Genomic DNA, 20704 nt, shown 5'->3' with positions numbered 1-20704 from the left:
GTATAAACTACCACAACTCACCCAATATGAAATCCATAATTTGAATAGCCTTATAAGAAATGGAATCTGTAATTTAAAACCTCCTGAAAAAAAAAAATCTCCAGGCCCAGAAAGATTCACAAGAGAATTCTACCAAACATTTAAAGAGGAATTCACACTAATCCCACACAATCTCATCCAGAAACTAGAAGAGGGGAGGGAGTACTTCCCGATACATTTTATGAAGCCAGTATTACCCCGATACTATCACCAAAGCCTATACAAGAAAAAGAAGTACAAACCAGTATCTCTCAGTAATAGAGATGCAAAACATTTTAATAAAATGTTAGCGAATTGAATCTAGCAATATACAAAAAAGAATTATATACCATAACCAAGTGGGGTTTATTCCAGGGATGCAAGTCTGGTTCAGTATTTGAAAATCTTTATCAATGTAGTTCACTATGTTAATAGGTTAAGGAAAAAAAAATCTCATGATCATATCAAATGATGCTGAAAACTCAAATTATGTTAAATATTTAAGCTATATTATGGTCTGTGCTTTATACCTATATTGTCTTTCTAACAAAACTTGAATTGGAAAGATTATTTTCAGATAAAGGGAGGCAAACTTAATAGGTATTGAAATGGGCTAAGAATCACTAAAGGTGGAATTTAATTAAATATTAATAATTTGCCATTGAAAATGGAAAAAATATGAGTAAAGGTAATAGCACCTGATTTCCCCACTTTGAAAGGCGACAGTGAGGTTGCAATGATGTAACATGCAGATGTGAGTCAGAAATGAAGATGATGGTGTTTATGACTTCCCAGGGCCGAATTCTGTCTGAGTCCACTGCCAAATGGAATGGTTACGTGTGGACAATTAAGTTCTTTATTCCTAGCTTCACTGATGAAATGGCAGGAGGTGAGATCCTTCTGTGGTCAGTGCAGGAAGGACCCACTCAACTGCGTGCGTCTCGCAGTTGGGCTTCTTCAATAGTGGATGTTCCATGTCCCAGGTCACACTTCCCAGTTTATTTTCACAGATAAACTTCCCTCAGCAAAAAGAGAAAAGGAACCGGAAATCAGAAACGAATAGGACTAGAGAGCTCCGTTTAAAAACAGCAGCGGCAAAGCCCTGGATCCATCACGTGCACACCCACGTCATTTGTAGCAAAGTCTGACCCACATGCTCGTAGCTGCTACGTCTGCTTACGCAGGCTGCTGTTTGGTTCCATTTCCACGCTGAAGTAGATGCCAGCAATGTTACACTGGGCTTCTGTCCACCTTCTAGCATGTCCTGCTCTCTGGTCTCGGCTCTTCGGTGCCGGGAAGCAACCCCGAGGGGGCTGGCAGCCTGATGCTTTGTCCTCAAGAAGCCCCGGGTTCACTGGTGGCAGCCACTTCTGGGCTCCTGAGGGTAGAAAGGCTCTTCAGCAACTCGGGAGCCTGCTGACTGCCAGAGATGGGAAGGAGGGAGGGAGGGACGGACCCCCACCCCCACCTGCCCTGTAAAAGTCGGGCTCCAGGCCTCTTGCGGGTTGATCTCTGCCTGTGTGTCGCTCCTCCTCGTTCTGCCTGCAACTTCGTCCCATGAAATCTCTGGTAGGTTCTGTCACTTTTCCCTCGGAATGACATGTTCCATGTTTTTTGGTTTTGGTTTCTGTTTTTGTTTTTGTTTCCTTTTTCAGCTGAACTTTTCCTTTCTAAGATGATCTGGCAGCTAAATCTCTCTGGTGTAAGCCATCTTGTCCAGGCTTTTTCCTTCACTCAGTCTTACCTGTAAAAAGATGGAGGGGAGGCTCATGGACCATGGTCCTGTCTTCAATCTTTAGCTCTCGGTCAGTATTTACAGTGGGTTTTTTGTTTGTTTGTTTGTTTGTTTTTGTCCTTTGTTGAAGAATCAGCTGTATATGAAAATGGCTGGTTTGCAAACTCCTGAAGAGTAATTCTGATCCACAGGGGAAGGCACGGTTTCATATTAAAAAGGGACGCTCAGAGGAGCAGGAGCAGGTGGTATGATTTGAAAAGCAATTGGCCAAGGGCCTCTGACCAAGCTTGAACAAGCCTCACACCTGACCTTGCTTCAGATCTCCCTTGTGGTCACAGCGCGCTCCTGCTCACAGGCAGCTAGCTGCACACAGAGTGGTCACGTGGAAGGAAACGTTAGCTTGCGGTGGCCTAGCAGAGCACGGGCTCAGGAAACTCCAGGCCCAAGAGGCAGACTTTGGAGGGGCGGTGGGACCCTGCCGTGCTGGGGCAGGAATAAGTTGATGTAGGAAGGTGCTTGTCCTGGGGAGGAGGAAGAGAAATACTGTGTGGGAAAGACCGCCACGTGTGAGTTACTATCCCTATTCTGTTTCTAACTCACTTTATACCCCAAGAGGTGTCTGTCTTTCAACCTCTCTGGCCTTCATTTTCTTCATACGTAAAAATGAGTCTAGATCAATTTTTCCTTCCTTTATGTAGTTAAGATCCCCTCAGCCCGTATTAAAGAGCACTTACTCTGCCAGGCTCTGCACCAGGCTCTGAGGATTTAGTAGTAAGGAAAGGTGGGTGTGAGCCCTTCCCGGGCTTTAGTCTACAGGGCTGCCTGAAGCGCAGAGCACAGGGGACAGACTGAGGGCAGAGGAGGCTGAAGTGGCAGCAGAGGCCAGATCTCATGGGACACATCCACTGTGTTATCTTTATCCTGAGAAGAATTGGATTCTTTTACTCTGGATATATTATAGGAGTTGGACTGGGAATCCCTATAAATAAGAAATTTCATGAATTTGAGAAAATAAACCTATTTATTTCTACTAACTCCCAACTCTCCAGTTTAGCCTTCCCTTTAATTATAAATGTAGGCAACAAACCGCAATAGTATTAGCTCTTACCTGGGACTTTGCCACTCACAGAAATCGGGTATCATCACATTATAGTTATTATGGATATCTCAAATTACCATGTACTTCTGGTACTTTCAAATTATAATATCTGTATATCTTCCCACTAGGTCTTGTTATTTATAGCATAAATATATTAATAGGCTATTAATTAATATTAATATTAATTAATATATTAATTAATATATTTATTACTATATCATAAATCTGTCTTTTAAATGTTGGTAACTTTTTCAATATAATTGGTTTCCTTTGTAATCCTTGTAGTTTGTTTTATACATTTAAAAATGTTACAGGAGATGTCTAGGGACAAAAGGGTAAAGAATGTTTGATTTGAAATAATTAATCAAATAGTTCTCTTTCTGGTAGTGTGACAGATTGGATAATGTGAATAAATTTCCCAACGGGAGAAAATGATATGCTGAATATGGCTTTATATATGCATTCCTTAGATGATAAAGTAAGGACTCTGCAGAACCCCAAAAGGGAGGGAAAGCCAACTATTGTTTGAAAGTGTTTTCAGAATACTGTACAGTTTGAGAAACACTGAAGGCTGCACAGAACTCAGGATAGGAGATAATAAAGTTTAGGTCAGACTGCATCAACCTGAGCTCCCAAAAGGCTCCACCTGGGCATAGGGACCAGTGAGAAACATCATCAGAAGGGAGCAGTGAGGAAGGTTTCGTTCGAACTAATAGTTCAGTAGGTAGGGGTGAATACGTGGGTGGGGAGGGAGCACCGATGACAATAGTAAGTACAAGGTGTCCCTGTGTGGTCTATGAATCCAGAAGTAGAGAATTTAAAGTGGTCCCAGTTCGATAGACCCAACTGGACCCCAGGCCACTAGCGAAAGAAAGTGCAAGTGTTGTCTGGAGGAATTCAATTTAACTCAGGCTTTAAATGTTTCTTAATAATGTTTCAAAGAAAATGAACAGGCCATGGTTAGAAATTACATCAAGTCAAGGAGATGAGACACTGTGGATGGCAGGCAGAGAGTCAAAGACTTTAGATGTTGAAAATGACAAAACGTTTAGGTCAGACTGCATCAAAGTAAGCTCCCAAAAGGTTCCACCTGGGTGTAGGGACCAATGAGAAGGGTCCCTCAATGGACCAGTGAGAATATGAAAGCATCTTATACATGTAGAGAAATAAAAGAGAAACTTGGAAATCTGAGTAGGGAATAAGAGATATAACCAAGCATACTTGTAAATAAAGAAGGAAATGTATAATTGAAACTTGCATACTTGAATAGAACATTGCAGAAAGAATAAAAAATAAAACAGTCCACATGAAGGGAGAGAGGAGGAAAGGAACAAGTAAAATGGGACAAATCAGAAGTTCAAAATGTGATGTTAGAAATAAAACAAAATCACTAATCACAGTAAGTATAAGTGGACTAAATTTTCTGCTTAAGCTTCAATTATATTTTAGAAAGAAAACAATTCAGCTGTGTACTCATTACAACACACACATAAAGTACACAGAAAGATGAAAAGCCAAACAATGGAAGGTAGACCAGGAAGATACTAAGCAAAAGGAGGCAAGTATAGTCATATTAATATCAAAGGAGAATTCAGATAAAAAACTTTACTTGAAATAAGGAAATTTGCTACATAATGATAATTTCATTTACTGGGAAAATGTATTGATTTTAAATTCATATGTACCACATGAATTTGTGTATAGCTTCATAATAAATAAAGACAGATCAACACAAAGGGGAAAAACTGTCAAGTCCATCATCACAGTAGGAGATTTTAACACACTTAGTAATTGGTAGATCAAACAGACAAAAAAATCAGTAAGAAAAGTGAAACCGTGAACAGTAAAACTATGGAGCTTGAATTAATGTGCTTGACTGCATCTGACATTTGTAAAAGACCCATTCCTTTCAAGCACACATGGAACACGTGCTGGGTTGATGCACCCAAGCATGAAGCTGGTTACAACACACTTCAAGGATCGGATCCACCTGACCACATTTCTTACCGCCATGCAATTAAGTTAGAAAACAAAGCCAGTAGGATAATTAGAAAAGTCCACCCACTTGGAAATATAATAACACATAATCAAATTGAAATTAAAAGATTTCACCATCTAATTTTTTTTTTACATCAAATACAGGGATACAGTACTTGGAAGGAAGTGCTTGCCTTTAAGAAAACTGAGGAAGCTCAAAGTGGAGCTAAGATTAAATTAAATCAAAGACCCACAGAAGTAGAAGGAAGGAAATTAAAAGAACAGAAGTTCAACTGATAGAAAAACATACAAAAGAAGAGATCAACAAAGCAAAAATAGCAAATTTTGAAAAGACCCGATTCATCTTTTTAAAAGGCACAAATGAAATGGAATTGGAAAAATAACATAACTATAGACATTATAGAGAAAGATAAAAGCATATTAAGAACAGCTCTCAACAGACTTCAGAACTTTGATATAATGGATGACTTCCTAGAGAGAGAGAGAACTTAGCAACTAACAGACTGGAGAGAAACACAAAATCAGAATAATCCCTTAAGTGTAAGAGAAATGCAATCAATAGTCAAAATCTTTGCCATAAAGAAAACACTACACCCAAATGGATTTATATAATTTCATTCTTACACAGAGAATAGAAGAGATGACACTTTCAACTGATGTTTTGAAGCCAGCATAGCCCTGACACCCTAACTGACAAGAATAGAAGCAGGAAGAAAACTACACAACAATCTTACTCATGAACATGGATGCAAAAATTCTGAATAAAAAGTATCAAACCAGAGCCAGCAATGAACTACAAAAGATGATACAATATGATCAAGTTAGGTTTATTCCAGCAATATAATTGATAGTAGAATTTTGATTAAGATAATTCACCAGATGAACAGATTTAAAAGGGAAATTTATATTATCTCAATAAATAAAGGAAAAAATAGAATTCAACATCCAAATACTTTATGACATTAAAAACATTTCTTAGCATATTTTTAGAAGGGAATTCTCTGAACTAGAAAAAGGACATCAACAAAAAGCACCCAGCAAACATGAAGGAGAAACACAGAACGCACTTCCTTCAAAATTAGGAATGTTCTTTAACATTGCATTAGGGTCTGAGCCAGCCCTCAGCAGTCAAGAAAAGAAACAAAAGTTGTAGGTGGGAATGTGAAATGGTGCTGCTGCTGTAGAACACAGCATGGAGGGCCCTCAAAAACTTACAGAATTCACATGCGATCTCACAATTCCAAAGAGCATTGAAAGCAGGGACACACACAGATATTGACACACCCATGTTCATATTATTCACAGAGGCCAAAAGGCAGAAGTAGCCCAAGTGTTCATCAACGGATGAATGGATAAGCCAAATGTGGTGTAAACATGCAATGGAATATTATTCTGCTTTTAAAAGGAAGGATATTCTGACCCACACTATTATACAACATGGAACGACCTTGAGGACAGTATGCTAAGTGAAATAAAAGGACAAATACTGTACAACTCTACTTACATGAGGTCCCCACAGTCATCAGATTCATAAAGACAGAAAGTAGAATGGGGGCTGCCCGGGGCTGGGTGTGGGGGATGGTGAGTTAGTGTTTAACGGGGACAGAGTTTCCATTTGGGAAGATGAAAAAGTTCTGGACGTGGATGGTGGTGACGGTTGTACAACAATGTGAATGTATTTAATGCCACTGAATTGTACACCTGAAAATGGTTAAAATGGTAAATTTTAGGTATCTTTCACCACAAATTTTTTTAAGTTGTAAGGATTCCCAATAAGAAACAAAATGGCCTTTATTTATGGCTGCTTATAATCAGTGCCGTCCTGAATCCAGTGCTTCCTACCAGGCCTGGGGTTATTTGTCACCTAGGATTTGCACATGAGGATGTGTTTTTGGAAGCTATATGCAAAATCCAATGTAATTTTGCTGAGGAAAAGAGCAAAAAACTTTCATTGGACTGTCGACTCTCAGAGGGGTCTGTGACCCAGGAACATATAAGAGCCATTCTGAGTCCCCCCCCCCCCCACACCCTGTGCTGTAAACCTCCCTCACCCTTGCCCCTTGCAGCTCTGCAGGTGCATGGGCCGTGACAGACCTCTCCTATTGGCAACTGTGCAGACCTTGCAAGAACCTCCCACTTCCTTCTCCCTCCTGCACCCCTCCCTCTACCCACCCAACACCACTCTTCTCTTTCTCTCCTTCACTCAGGCTGTTTAAATACAATGCAAAGTATATTCTTAAATATTTCTTGAATTCATTGAACAAGGTCTTATTTTTTAGAATAGTGTAGCTCTGAAATCAACAAACTCCAGGATCTTTTCTATTGCCACTTATTTCCCAGATGACAGTATTACACAGCTCCAGCCCTAGCTCAGGGCCTGGAACCCAGAAAGCCCTTGAACCCCTGTCGAATGATTCAAATCCTCCAAACCACGTTCTGTAACCACACATCATTTGCAACTAGATCTTCTTGCTGATTTCATGTCGTGCATTTGGCGTACACTGCATTTTAACAAACTGAAGACCTCCCTGCTCAGTCCCCCCCCCCCCCCCCCCCCCCCCCCCGTTCTTCCCAGCTGGTGGTGAAAACTATCGGGACGACAGTGGAGTGAGGCCTCTCAGATGCAGCTTCAGAACACCAAGGGAATGAGAAATGTCGCCAGCTTAATTTGCACCCAAATGAATTCTGAGATGTTTATTTTTAACAAAATGCTTTATTTCTATTTCTTACTGAGATGCATTGTTAGATACCTGTATGATATGAAATATCATATGAAATATCAAAAGGCATTTATATACCTTGTTTTAACACTCTGGTCACACAAGGTAGGTGGAAAAGATCTGAAATAGAGCAAAACAGAAACCAAGTAGTGTAAGCCATTAGGAGATACATGAGGAAAATCACTGTTGGTTTCTAGTGCTCTGTGTGGTATGTCATAATTAGTAGTCATCGTAGTTGACGCTGGCTCCGTGCCTAAAGGAGTAGGGGCTCCGGGGACCAATTGCAGAGTCTTCATCATAGTGACGTTGGTAGTAATCACCGTAGTACTCGTGTCCATTTCGATCTCTGTTAAGCCAATAGGTGATGTCATCTTCAAATTTCTGGAGGAAAATAGAGAATGATTCAAGGATACACTCTCCTAAGACCACATCTGACCTATGGCTTTCCTCTATGCTGGTTTTTCTTCAATGATTAACAACCCTTATTAAGAATAACTCCTTGTTATAGTATCTTGTGCTCAGAGGTCAACACCACCAGCTAAAGAATACTGCTGATAAAAGCTATTTTCCCCCAAAGGAGTACATAACTATACCTTTGCAAACTTTTGCCATACTCATTCTAAATATATGCCGGACTTAAACATTTTTCTCTTTCTTGGTAAATAAAGCAAATATCTGCCAAATACAGTGACAATTGGCATGACCTTCAGACATCTCACTGTGGTAGATACCATCTTATGTTCCATTCTGTGCCTGGCCCTCTATGTTGCACATAGTAGATGTTTAATAAATGTTGGCTGAATTAAATCAGCTACTGCACTGGCCTATCATAGTTCCAGGGCAGATTATTTGGGGCACTTCTGATGGTGACTTTCTCATAGCTGTGATGTTGGTTAGAGTGTGCACAGGTGCATGTATTCATTCCACAAACACTATGAAGCGGGTACTGGAGCACTGCCCAGAACAATAGAGTCTCTGCCTTCAGGAAGCCTGCAGTGCCTGAGAGACAGATCCAGAGAGACAGTTGCAGTTAATAAAAATAAAAGGGAAGGAGGACTGAAGCTGAGTAAGATGTGTAGAATGAAGTTCAGTTTCCAGCTTGGGCTACTGGTCTTTGCTATTAATCCATTTTTTAAAGGATAGACTAATTTTTCTTTTGTGGTAGTGAAGGTACAAGATGAATTTGGATTGGGCTTCCCATGTGTCGATGGTCAGGATTCTGGTTTGGTAGCCAGACATTATTTTAGCCAGTTCCCCATGTTAACTCCTAATGCCCATTTTAATGATAGTCCTCAAAGAAATGCAAATTACTAAAAGATAATATAGCATTTTCATCTATCAAATATGTATGTATATTTTGAATTTTCAGTGAGAACACCAGATGCTACTGAAGATTCTAGAAAATTGGTGCTCTCATATGTGACTTATGGGAGAGTGCAATTTGACAATACTTAGAGATGCTTAAATGTGATTGTACCCTTGCCCCAGGAACTTCACTTGGCAGAATGTGTTCCTAAGTAAAAGACAAGCTACACACAAAGATGCAAATAATAGTACCTGCCTTTGGGGATGTTGGGAATATTCAGAGTATTTAGAATCATGCCTGGCACCGGGTTTGGCTATAAGTGGTTAGCTATTTGTGCAGCAAACAAACAAAAAATTATATCTGTGAAGCAAAAAAACCACACAGGGAACAACCAATATGTCTATTGGTTAGGAATGGGAAGGAAATTATGATACAGCCACATGCTCTCATTGCATGCAGCCATTAAAAATGATCTGTCTAAAGGGTTTAATTTCTTTCACCTATTGCAGTACTTTGTATCCACCCTCTATATGAATCATTTGCTCATTTAGAACACCTCCAGCTGCCCCAGTTGGAGATGCTGCCCATGAAGAATCCATGTGCTCCCCGGCTGGGTGGGCAGGCTGTGGGTTCTCCCCGCTACGTCTCACACAGAGAGCTCAGCTCGTCCGTCACCCTGCAGACAAGACACCTCTGCACCAGGACCCGTGATTCCAACCCTGCTGCTATCTTACCTGTACCTGCACCCGAGCTGGGAGTCTGTGATTATAAACTCTTTTTCCTTAATGTACTGAACTGGAATGCTATCTAGGCACACGAACTGCAAGCCATCTTTCCCACAGTGCACTGATGAAATTCCCCCAAAACATCTTCAAAGAGACCTGTCTCTCTTTAAAAGTCACTTTTCATCTCTTCCCAATATCACATAGGTCCTTGCATAGTGGTGTTTCTGACATTTTTTGAGGTAAATCTGAAATGGTTTTGGGGGGGGGGAGGATTGTGAGTTATTTTAAAGATGCCCACACAAAACTGTTCAGCCAAGTTAAAAGTGTTCCAAGGGAAATCAGATTCTCGCTGAACCTAAGTCCCAGCCATTTTGGCCCCTGACTTTTTTGGATCCTGCCTCCCAAACACGTCCTGGTGGAAACTTCCAGCTGCCGTGTACACTCCTGGCAACGCAATCCACTGCTGGGTAGTGCTGGCTGTATAATGGGGCTCATTATAATAGAATGAGTAGCAAATCCTCTTTTTCTGTGACGTGCTTCCCAAGCCAGGCCCCTGTCCCCACCACCCCGCCCGGGGACCCCAGTGTCCACCCACCGCTTCGTCGAAGCCCATGTAGAGGAACTGCTGGTACCACTGCTGCACCTCGGGCCGGGTCCGGTCCCACAGCTGCCGCTTCTGGCGCTTCAGGCTGCCGAGGAATTCCTTGGCTTTGTTCTCATCCACAGCCACTTTAGTCTTGGCTGGAGCAGGTGCTGCAAGAAATCATCAATTCCCCAAGTCCCGGCACACAAAGAATGATTTCTTATCGGGGTGAATCACTGTTATACACCCCACCCCCACCACATACAAGAATGGCTTTGACCCTCAACTTCCTATGTGTGTGTGATGAGATGCAGCCCCACGCTTCTTGCTACTGACCTCTCCTCTTTGGGAGCAGCCATAGAAAGGGACACGGCCTGACCTTCACCTTCTAGGTTCTCCAGGCAGAAAGGAAACACAGTTCGTGGCCTGCAGCCCGCTCTCCACGCCCAGCGCCAGGCCTCTCCAGCGGCTAGCGGCGCACCCCTCGGGCTGTGTGTTCAGGAGACAGGCCGGGTACCAGTGCCACACAGGTGCACAGTGCATGTTCACGGTCTGTGCACACAGAGAGGGCCGTGCCTGCTCAGGAGACTACGTGCAGATGGGAACTGGTGCTGAGCCCGGAGCGGGCAGGGAGCAGACAGCGCCTAGCAGCACAGCACTGGGCGCTCCTGCAAGCCCCAGTCTCTGGGCCTCACAGGCTCACTGAGGATCCGACTGGGTCTCGAAGGGTACTGACCCTCCACCTCTGCTGCTTCTAACGTCCTTCCATCATTGTCTCGGTTGTTTAAAGGGAACTGCTTCTGCAGGGTGTGCTCGGGGGAAGCCGCTGTGCCATCCCGCTTGCTGTCTAGTCCTGAGCTTCTGTCCCTTCATCTATAAAACTGGGCCGACAGTCCCTATCTTGGTGGTGGTAGGAGGAATGCACAGGATAATAGAAGTAATTCGCCCAATGTGTCTGTGGATCACGTGGATAAATATCAGCAGAGTTTGTTTCTTTACAAACCTTTTAGGGCTTGTTACACTGTTTTGTATACAGTAGGTGCTCAATATATGTTTCTTGGTTTGAACTGAGTAACGGCTGAGGGTGATGCTCCTGCAGCCACCCAGCACAGGGAGGGGGAACCTCTGAGCCACCTGGGGGATGGGGATAAACCAGAATCTTGTGGGTGTCTGAAGTGCTGGGAAAGCTCCTGGGAGCCCCCCCCCCCCAGAACTCCTGCCCCCGAGCGGAGCTGCCTGTGCTCTAGTCACCTGCAGGGGTCTCTGGGAGTCACCAGGGAAGTATGGGAAGAAATGCTCAGGGCTTCTCTTTGCCAAGTGGGCTTCAGCCTGCTAGAATCATTTCTAAGGGATACTTAGTTGTGCAGATGCAGATGACAGTTGGGAGTCAGAAAATGACATTCACAAGACCACACAAGTGACCCACTGATCTAACTGACTACAGTGGGCCCAGAACCTGTATTTTGTGACTCTCAGACTGTTCAATTTCTACATTTTGCTGCTGTCTACCACATTTATCTCAGGAGCATTATTCACAACAGAGGTTAGTAATAAAAAGCTTTTCCTGTTTCCATGCCCTTCCCCAGTAGCTGACTGGATACATAGGCTACCACAACAATGCCATCCCATGCCCACCCCGCCAACTGAGGTTTTATATGCTCTGAAAGATATGCTCTAAATTTAGATACGTGCTTCATGGTTCTAAAATAAAGAGCATTCAATTAACACTGTAGCACTGTTTCTTTTGAGTCCACATGGACAGCTTTCAGAAAAACAACCTTCAAACATTTACTGGCAATAATATTTATCTAATAAAATACCACAGCCCCTACCCGCAGAATAAGCCCTCAGATCTGCTAACCTTTTAAGGAATAAACACTTTTGATTTTCCAAATACAAGACTCCAGTGAGCACACTGAATATTACCATTTCATTTCCATCCAGTTAAGAATGCATCCCTTATCCACTTGGGGTATATTTACCTTCTCGTTTTTGAAGCATTAGCTTGAGTTTATTTCCACTTATGCCACCTAAAAAAATGAAAATTGAAACCAGTTTCAGAGTTGCACTGTACCCTTTAAGTTATCAAATGCAAAAATCAGAGTTATAAAAAAGAAGTCCACGCCCCGCCTTGATTTGGCAACGTGGCAGTTTCGCAGTATTTGCTGCTTGCAGTATTCCCTATCGTGCAGGAAAAACAATTCAGCCTGCCCAGGGCTAACACTGGTGACAATGACCATGGCTGATCAAGGGCATTACAATTTGAACTAGTGCCTAGGAAAAGTGACATTGTTCTTTTAGCCTCTGTCCCATGCGCCACATCCCTGCAAACCTTTACTTCATGGTATAATGGGTTGAATGGTGTCTCCCCTCCCCCATATTCATATCCACCAGGAACCTCTGAATGTGAGCTTATTTGGAAATGGGCTCTTTAAACATATACTTTGTTAAGGATCGCATCATGACATCATGCTGGATTTATAGTAGGCTTTAAATCCAGGGACTGGTGTCCTAACAGGAAGAGGAGAGGAGCTAGGGACAGCAGCCCTGTGAAGACACAGGCAGGCAGGAACGGGAGTCAGGCTGCACCAACCAAGGAATCTGCCTGAGTGCTCTAAAAAGTCAGCCTGGTTTTCTAGCTTGCCCTGATCACCCTATAATTGAGCATTGTTTGTACCATTTGCTGTGACTGGTATACAGTTTTAAAAGTATTTCTAATCAACTCAATCATTTTAATAGAAAATAACACGTCTGGCCTAATGGAACACCCCCTGCACCCAGTGAACTGCTCTGCAGACCTCCAGAAGCCTCTGCACACAGGAACAAGGCCTGTCCCAGAAAGGGCGAACCCAAAGCCCCTGGGGAAAACGCCCCAGCTTCGTAAGTTCATCTTCAGGCATAAGGAACTAGAGTCTGGCCCCAGAATAGAGAAATGCATTGAGGTGGTGGTGGCCACTTTCTTCCTGGGCTCTTAATGTTCCCGTCCAAGGACAGGCTCCAGGGGGTCTGGAAAGTATCGGAAATTATGTCTGAATCTACACAGGCACAGTTTTCTGGGAATAGGAGCCATAGCATTTGACAGACTCTCAAAACTGTCTGTCACCCAAATATGATTAAGAATTCTTGCTTTAGTTGTCAATAAAACGTCAGCAAAACTGGAACAAAATTAAAAAGAGTCCCTGCTTAAAGAATTTACTAGGTAGATGGGGAGAAAAAGAATCCTAGCCAAGAGTCACAAACTGGTTGCCCATAGCTGGACTCGACCTGAGGATGCATTTTATTAGCATGCCCAGTGTTTACAGAATTTGAACTTGAACTCCTCTGGGCCTGGGTCCCTCACCACACCCAGGGTTCACGAGCAACCACCTCGCCTACCTGCCTGCCCCTGCAGTCATTTGGATTCCACTGCTGCCCGACTGCAGGCAGGGTGGTTGTGCCATCCAGGGAGCCTGCTGGCCCGGTCACTGGGATTGGATAGGGAACCTGCTAGAATGTACTAAGCCTATTTCCCAATAAGTGCCTCCCTCAGGATTCCTGGGTAGGGTGGCCACACTTTCTGCCTGTCCAGGGGACTGCCCCAGCGTATACCTATTGTCCTGGTAAATTAATGAGAGTACCTCGTTTTGCTCTCAAGTGTTGCAGCCTGCATGATAAATTAAATGGCTACCCTATCTTGAGAAGTTTAATAGCATGGAAGTGGCTTGGGGAAATCTCTAGGGACCACACTTAGGGCGAGGGACAGAGGTGGTGGCTTCCCTCACATCCTCCACAGGAGGGCTGGGAGCTCACGGATGGCGCCCTGAGGGAGAGCTGTGTTATCATCGTCTGTGCTCAGGTCAGTCTACAGTGATGTGGTTGTTTAAAAAGCAACTGCAACCTTAGGCTGCATTAATCACGACTATTGAAAGAAGGAAGTCATTATCCTGCTCTGTTCGGTCACTGCTCTGAGCAGACCTCCCCTCTACTGTTCTGGTCAGTTCACAACATTTCACGTGAAGAAGGTCACAGAAAAACTGGAGTTGCAGTCGAACAAGGGGACCTAGACATTTGTTATATGAGAGAAAAATTAAAAGGAACTTAAGTGTTTAACCTGGAGAAATGAAACTTGTGGAGGAGAGCTATGGCTCTAAGGGGTCACTGGGTCATAGGTTAGGGCATGAAGTAAGGTTTCCAACACTTGGGCAACCACCTAAAGAGGGAACAAGTGGCCCCAAGAGGTTCCCGATGAAGGGAACCCCAAGGCGTCCAAGCATAAATAAAGACGAACACTAGGCCAGGCTCCTGCAGGGGCGGTTACCTAGTTAGATGGGGGAAGGGCCATCTTAAAGGCTGTGCTTTCCTTCCTTCCACCCTTAAGAGTCAATGAAGAAATCTCTGAAAATATTTGCCAAGGCAGACGGATCCGTTCCTTGGCACTAATATTAGCATTCATTAATATCTTAACATTTGTCGATCCCTAACAGCTCACATGGTAGCACATACAGAATTAAGTATGGTCCCTCCATCTGTTTGCCTTCTGTAAAAGTACTTAACAATTAATGAACAAAATGTGGTCTGATGTTGAAATAGACATTTAAGCATTTGTGATGAGGCTGCAATTTCTTGCAGCAAATGTATGTCACTACCACTCCAGAAATGAGGGCCTCACGAAACCTCACCTAGACAACTGAAAAGCACAAATGAGTCCCAAATTATGAATTATGAATGCTGCCACTGTGCCAGTTACTACACACTGAATTACATATTAATACATACAACTGGACAACACTAAATTTGTTTGAAGAAAATGATAAAGAACAATAGAATAGCTGTAATTTTTTTCCTGTAGTATGGATTTTTTACCCAACACCATCAGTTATTAATTCTAGGCTATGATGATAAGTAAGCCCAAATTTATTAAATCCAGTTACCTGGCATTTGATCTGGCAAATTTAGAATTGCACAATGCCCCTCTTGAAGGTGTTAAATATTAATAAGTTGATCAACAAGGGGCCATGGTCATTTTCTCCATTAAATTTTTTTTGGTATCATAAAAAGCCATCTTTCGGACTCTACAAAGATTTTCATGTTATGTCATAAGAACTTTCACATTCTAGCCTGATGATGATAATGTTTTAACTGACTCCTATCACTAGGTTCTTGGTGTGAACTAAATAAAATTCAAGTCCTGAGAATGAATGGCTGTGACCAGTGCTCACTGGACTTATGCAGATGTGTTTCTTAAAATGGGGGGGAAGGTTGAGGGGGAAGCAGGTAACTCATGCACTGGGATGTTACTGATTAGCTTCACTTGCGGTTGTAATTGAGACCAGTAATCCTCCCCATCTGGACAAGCCGGGCTGCTCTGCTCTAGCAACCCCGGGTTCCACCCCAGGGCTCCTACTGCCTGACTCTGCCTCCCCTCAACCTGGGGAGTTCGGCTTTCATACCTGTTTTGAATAAGCAAAATACAGAAACTAGGCAATCAAGTGAGTTGTTCATTTTTTTTGGACAGTGCCCAGCTACTATGCAGTGGGACAGGCACCAGTTTCAGGCTCCAGGGCAAGTCACTTCACACCTTCCAGTCCCGATTCCTTAGGGGTCACAATGCCTGCCTCCCAGAGTTGTGAGCTCCAGAGCACTCATGTGTCCATGAGGCCACTCGTGAACCATAAAGGTTCATACCAGCCCAAGGCTGTAACTCAGCACAAACGTACAGTTTCAGATGGCGTTTCTCAGGTGGGATCTGTAGACCCCAAATTCAGAGGTCTGACACCCGCCAAACTGCTTCATTCCGAGTGTGAGTGTGAATGCATTTTTACAGAGAACCAACAGGGAATTTTCAGAGTTTTGAACAGACTCACTGAGCACTCCATGAAGTAGGAAAGGTGAAGTATTATTCCTTTAAGAGCGTTTTCCCTATCTGCGGTGAGAGGCCTGCGCCCAGCTTCACAAACTGCAAGTCAACCCGGCCAGGAAGCGCAACGTCCTCTCTGTTGCCCAGCCACTGCCTGGAAGGCAGTCATGGTGATGGTGCCACTTGCCTCCCCTCAGTCCAGGCGTCACCGCCTGCTTAAAGCCCCCCATCCCACTGCCAATTACTTACATTAAGCCCAGAAACACTTCTAACACACCCTTCGGACCCCTGGCCCTCCCTTCCCAAGGTTACCCAGCAGAGACCCTCCCCTTGACCTTGGTCCTCTCTCCACCCGCCCATGGGCACCACTTCACACTCGTGCAAGTGCAAACCCTAGACCTGTGTCCCGTCACCCCCTTGGCCCTGCTTAGGCTAAGGACGGGCCCTGCTCCCCAACCCCATCTCCACTCTCTGTCCCCCGGGGTATCCTGGCAGCGCAGCGCTGGGCCAACTCCACCCTCAGGCCGGGCGCTGCTCTCAGCTTGCATCGCCCCACTCACCTGGGCCCAAGCACAGCAGCAGGAGCAGCGCCAGCCCGGTCAGCGCCAGGACTGCGGGCCGCGCGGAGGAGGCGGCCATGGTGACGGCAGGTGGGCAGGAGGGCGACGGGGCGCACAGCGAGCGGCTGCAGGAGGACTGAGCGCGGGAGAGGGGCGCAGGCGGGCAGGCACTGCTGCGGGGAGTTATTCCTCCGTCGCAGCTGGGGCGGGACCCGGCGGGTGGGCGTCGGGCCAATGGGCTGCAGGCCAGGCGAGTGCCACGGAGCTCGCACTCCCGCGCCCAACCTTCGGGGGCCTGGGCCCCAGTCTCCAAGGCTAGGGATGCTCCTGACGCGCAACGACCCCTCCTGAGAACCCAGCAGCGGGGCGCCACGTGGCCGGCGCTGCCCACTGCTAAAGCTGGGTTCCAGCGACCCAGGGAAGGGCTGAAGGCATCCAGGAGCAGGGAAAAGGACGACACTCCCCCCCCCCCCAGCTCCCTGCCTTGGCCATGCACTGGGACCACTTACCGGATCTCAGCGCTCAGGTCTGTCCCTGGCTCCCACTCTCTCCCCATGCCCCAGCCTCACTTGGCGCTAATTTTACACCCCCTCCTCCCCCATCTCACTCCCTCCTGGCGATAGCTCCTGGCCTTGCTCCTGCCTGGTATATAAAGTGGCCTTTGGAATTTCCTTAATTCCTGAGCTGTGCTTAACGGTGCCTTTGGCAGTGCTGTGTTTTGTGATATTTTGAAAGACTCCACAGTCTGGGTTCAGAGCTGCAGTCCAGGAAACCATCGCATCCAAACCACTCCAACAGAAAAGCCGTTGAGAAACCAGGCTGTAATCTGGGCACACTCCAGTGATACTGAAGTTGAGGCCTGATGAGAACAGCAGAACTTCATCCCAGCACCAGGCCTGTTCAAATGCAGGGGACACAAAAGGCGGTGTGGTGCGGGGAACAAAAAAACTAGAACAAACTTATTCCAACTGACTTGGAGCAGGTCGCCTAATTACTCTCTCTAGGCCTGAGCTGCAAAAGGGCTAACTTTCCGCCTTTCCCATCCCAGATCTGCCCTGAACTCAGCTGATTACCTCTTTTCTTCTTCTAGGTTCTCATTTTTATACCTTCTTGTTGTATAATTAGCTCTCCATGTAATGCACTTGGATTCTCCAGCAGGCAGGAGAAAGATGTCTTTTAACATTGAGTTAGCAAAGGCTCTGGTGGCAGACCAGAGGAAAAAAGTGTGAAATGAGGCTGAGAGTGAAATGACGGTGCTGCCCGAGTTGCGGAGAGATGGAAGGATAACGTCACACATCCAGTTATGTTGGGGAAGCGCTCATGAACCCTGGAGGAAACTGTGGAATGCAAGCTAAGATTAAATAAAGCAACTAGGCATGTATTTGCTTTTGCCCGAGGACAAGAAATTTATCATTAGGAAGAAAAATGAAAGTAAATAAAAAGCCAATGCCCTGTTTGAATTGATTTAGAACAGCGGTCCCCAACCTTTTTGGCACCAGAGACTGGTTTCATGGAAGACAATTATTCCACAGACCAGGACAGGGGGGTGGTTTCTCGATGGTACAAGTGCATCACATTTTCGTGCACTTTATTTCTATTATTATTACATTGTAATATATAATGAAATAATTATACAACTCACCATAATGCAGAATCAGTGGGAGCTTGTTTTCAGCAACTAGATGGGTCCCATCTGGGGGTGATGGGAGACAGTGACAACCCGAAGTGTGTTGCTTATGTCCACTCTTATGTAGTCTTGTTTCGGTTGCTGTCACTGCAGAAAATCCTGCTTCACAAAGATAGATTGATAGAAATAGAAGCAGGCTTTTCAGTATGTTTGTGGCAATCTCAGGATATTCTGCTTGACTTTAATCCAGACCACATGGAGATTTGAAGTTGTCTCAAACATACTGTTAAGGCCACTGTCATTTGCGATCTCAAGCAGTTGATCCTCTTCTAGCACGGACAGAGTCCATTCACCTGCTTATTCACAAATGAGTTGAGGATGCATTCCCTCTCAGTTTGGAGGTCTTTTGTGGTTGGGAGGTAATGCTCAAGCTCTTTTGAAAGCTGAGATAGGTGATCATGCACCAGCTGGGAGAAAGAAGGCCCTGGCTCAGTTTCTTTCAAAATCCCTGCTAATGTTTGAAACATGTCAAAAATCCCAATGTTCCCTCATCGCCCCCATAATTCCAGCATGGCTTTGAATGTATCCACTTTATCTGCTGACTTGAACACAGTTGTCATTCTCCCCTGAAGTGACAGATTGAGTTCGTCGAGCAGGTTGAATATGTCATACAAGTAAGCACATTTTGCAAATCTATTCTGTGTCACTGAAAGGTGCTGCCCGTGGTGATTGTTTTTCTAAAAGACATCTCTGGAGCGGCTCTCATAACTCAAAAACTCTGGCCAGTGCTCTACCTTTAGAAAGCCACCCCATGTCTGTATACAAGAGAAGATGTGTATGCTCTGCATCCATCTTCTTACAGAGCTGTGCAAACAGACATAAGTTAAGAACATGTACTTTAATGTGGTTGATAATTTTAATCACATCCTGCAAAACATTGTTTAGTTCAGGTGACATTTTTCTGCTACCCAGCATTTCTCTATGGATGACACAGTGCGTAGACTCACATTCAGAGGCAACCTCCTTGACCCGAGTAGTGAAACCAGAAAGCCTCCCAATCATGGCAGTCACTCCATCCATGCATATGCCAACACAAAATGACCAATTTAGTTTTCCCCGATATGTAATCATTCAAGGACTTGAATAGTTCTGAAGCTGTGGTGTTGGTTGGCAACAAAAGTGTACATAACATATCCTCATGCACATCCTCCTGAAAAATATATGGCATACAAACAAGCATTATTGCCTTGAAGTTAATATCGGTAGACTTGTCAACCTGGTTTGCATACCACAGCGACTCATTAATCCTTTCTAACAACTGTGCCTCAGTATCCTGTGCTATTTGATCAATTCATCTAGTTATAATAGTGCTAGCTGAAAGAGAAACTCCTGCCACCTTTTGAGCTCCAGTCTCTCCTAAAAGTTTATGACAAGTGTCTTTAGCAGCAGGCAGGATCAACTCTTCACCAATAATAAAGGGGCTCTTAGCTTTAGCAATGCAGGTAGTCACTAAGAATGATCTCTCAGTGCAGACACGTTTGATGAAGTGCTGGCCTTCAATAATTATTTCTGTTTATGTGAAAAATTCCAAAGGCATGTCTTTTAATGCAGGGTGCTTGGTCTCCATGCAGTGAAGCAGTTTTGAAGGTTTCATGGCTTCATTGAAGAGCTGGTCACTACATATTATACAAAGCAGCTTGGAGAATGTGAATCACCTGTTGCAATGAACTTGTAATTTAAGTAGGGCTCTTGGTATTTGCTTTTAAATGCAGCTTTCATTTTGTTGGCAGTCTTAGAGTCTTCTGCTTTCATCATTGGGTCATTCCTCCTATTCAAAGACGCTCCAGTGACTTTTGTTTTTACTCATTTTTGCTGGGGTTAGCTTGTGGATCTACTAAAACTGTGACTGAGACAAGTGTGCAGTGTGGGAAAGAGGCAAGGATACTGAGTTGTCCTTTTCCACATTTTGGCTTATAACCAACAGAAATGAATTTCTCACAGTTCAGGAGGCTGGATGTCCAAGATCAAGTCACCGGCAGATTCGGTGTCTGGTGAGGACTGGCTTCCTGGTTCACAGATGGCACCTTCTTGAGGTGTTCTCACAGGATGGAAGGGGTGAAGGAGCTCTCTGGAGTCTCTTTTATAAGAGCACTAATCCCATTAATGCAGGCTCCACTCCCCCTTATGGCCTAATCACCTCCCAAAGTTCTCACCTCCTAATACCATCACCTGGGCAGTTAAGAGTTAACATACAAATTTGGCGGGAGCACAAACATTCAGTCTGTGGCACTTATGAAATGCTAACTACATATGAGGCACTGTGAAAAGTCCTTTCCTTCCTAGTCACTTTAATTTGTCAACCCTCTTTTCCCCTCTGCTAAAGCTGGTCTGATTCTTCACTCCAGAGTTTCTCAAACTTGGTCTGAAAATTCTGAGGTGCTTCATACTGAGATTCCCAGGTCACACACCCTGGAATCCTGTAGGTCTTGGGTGGGGC

At 44.4% G+C, this 20704-nt stretch overlaps 1 protein-coding gene across 1 annotated transcript; it reads right to left on the bottom strand.

Moving 5' to 3' along the window:
• Nucleotides 1-7563: 7563 nt before the first annotated feature.
• On the bottom strand, nt 7564-16731 carry ECRG4 (ECRG4 augurin precursor). Its single transcript, XM_012737645.3, has 4 exons — nt 16581-16731; nt 12167-12214; nt 10197-10354; nt 7564-7951 (listed from the first exon to the last, which is right to left on the bottom strand). The coding sequence occupies exons 1-4, from the start codon at nt 16657-16659 to the stop codon at nt 7790-7792; spliced, it is 447 nt and encodes a 148-aa protein (XP_012593099.2). The 5' UTR covers nt 16660-16731; the 3' UTR covers nt 7564-7789.
• Between the last annotated feature and the right edge of the window lie 3973 nt (nt 16732-20704).

This window comes from Microcebus murinus, chromosome 3 (assembly GCF_040939455.1).
Source record: "Microcebus murinus isolate Inina chromosome 3, M.murinus_Inina_mat1.0, whole genome shotgun sequence".
Classification (NCBI taxonomy): domain Eukaryota; kingdom Metazoa; phylum Chordata; class Mammalia; order Primates; family Cheirogaleidae; genus Microcebus; species Microcebus murinus.
This window is presented reverse-complemented; position numbering and strand designations above follow the sequence as displayed.

Excerpts from the sequence above, each read along its gene's own strand:
- ECRG4 (XM_012737645.3), bottom strand. The coding sequence starts at position 16,659 with ATGGCCGCCTCCTCCGCGCGGCCCGCAGTCCTGGCGCTGACCGGGCTG. Across the intron at positions 10,355-12,166 it reads AATGCTTCAAAAACGAGAAG|CACCTGCTCCAGCCAAGACT; the intron begins GTAAATATACCC and ends GATTTCTTGCAG. Across the intron at positions 7,952-10,196 it reads ACATGGGCTTCGACGAAGCG|AAATTTGAAGATGACATCAC; the intron begins GTGGGTGGACAC and ends ATTTTCCTCCAG.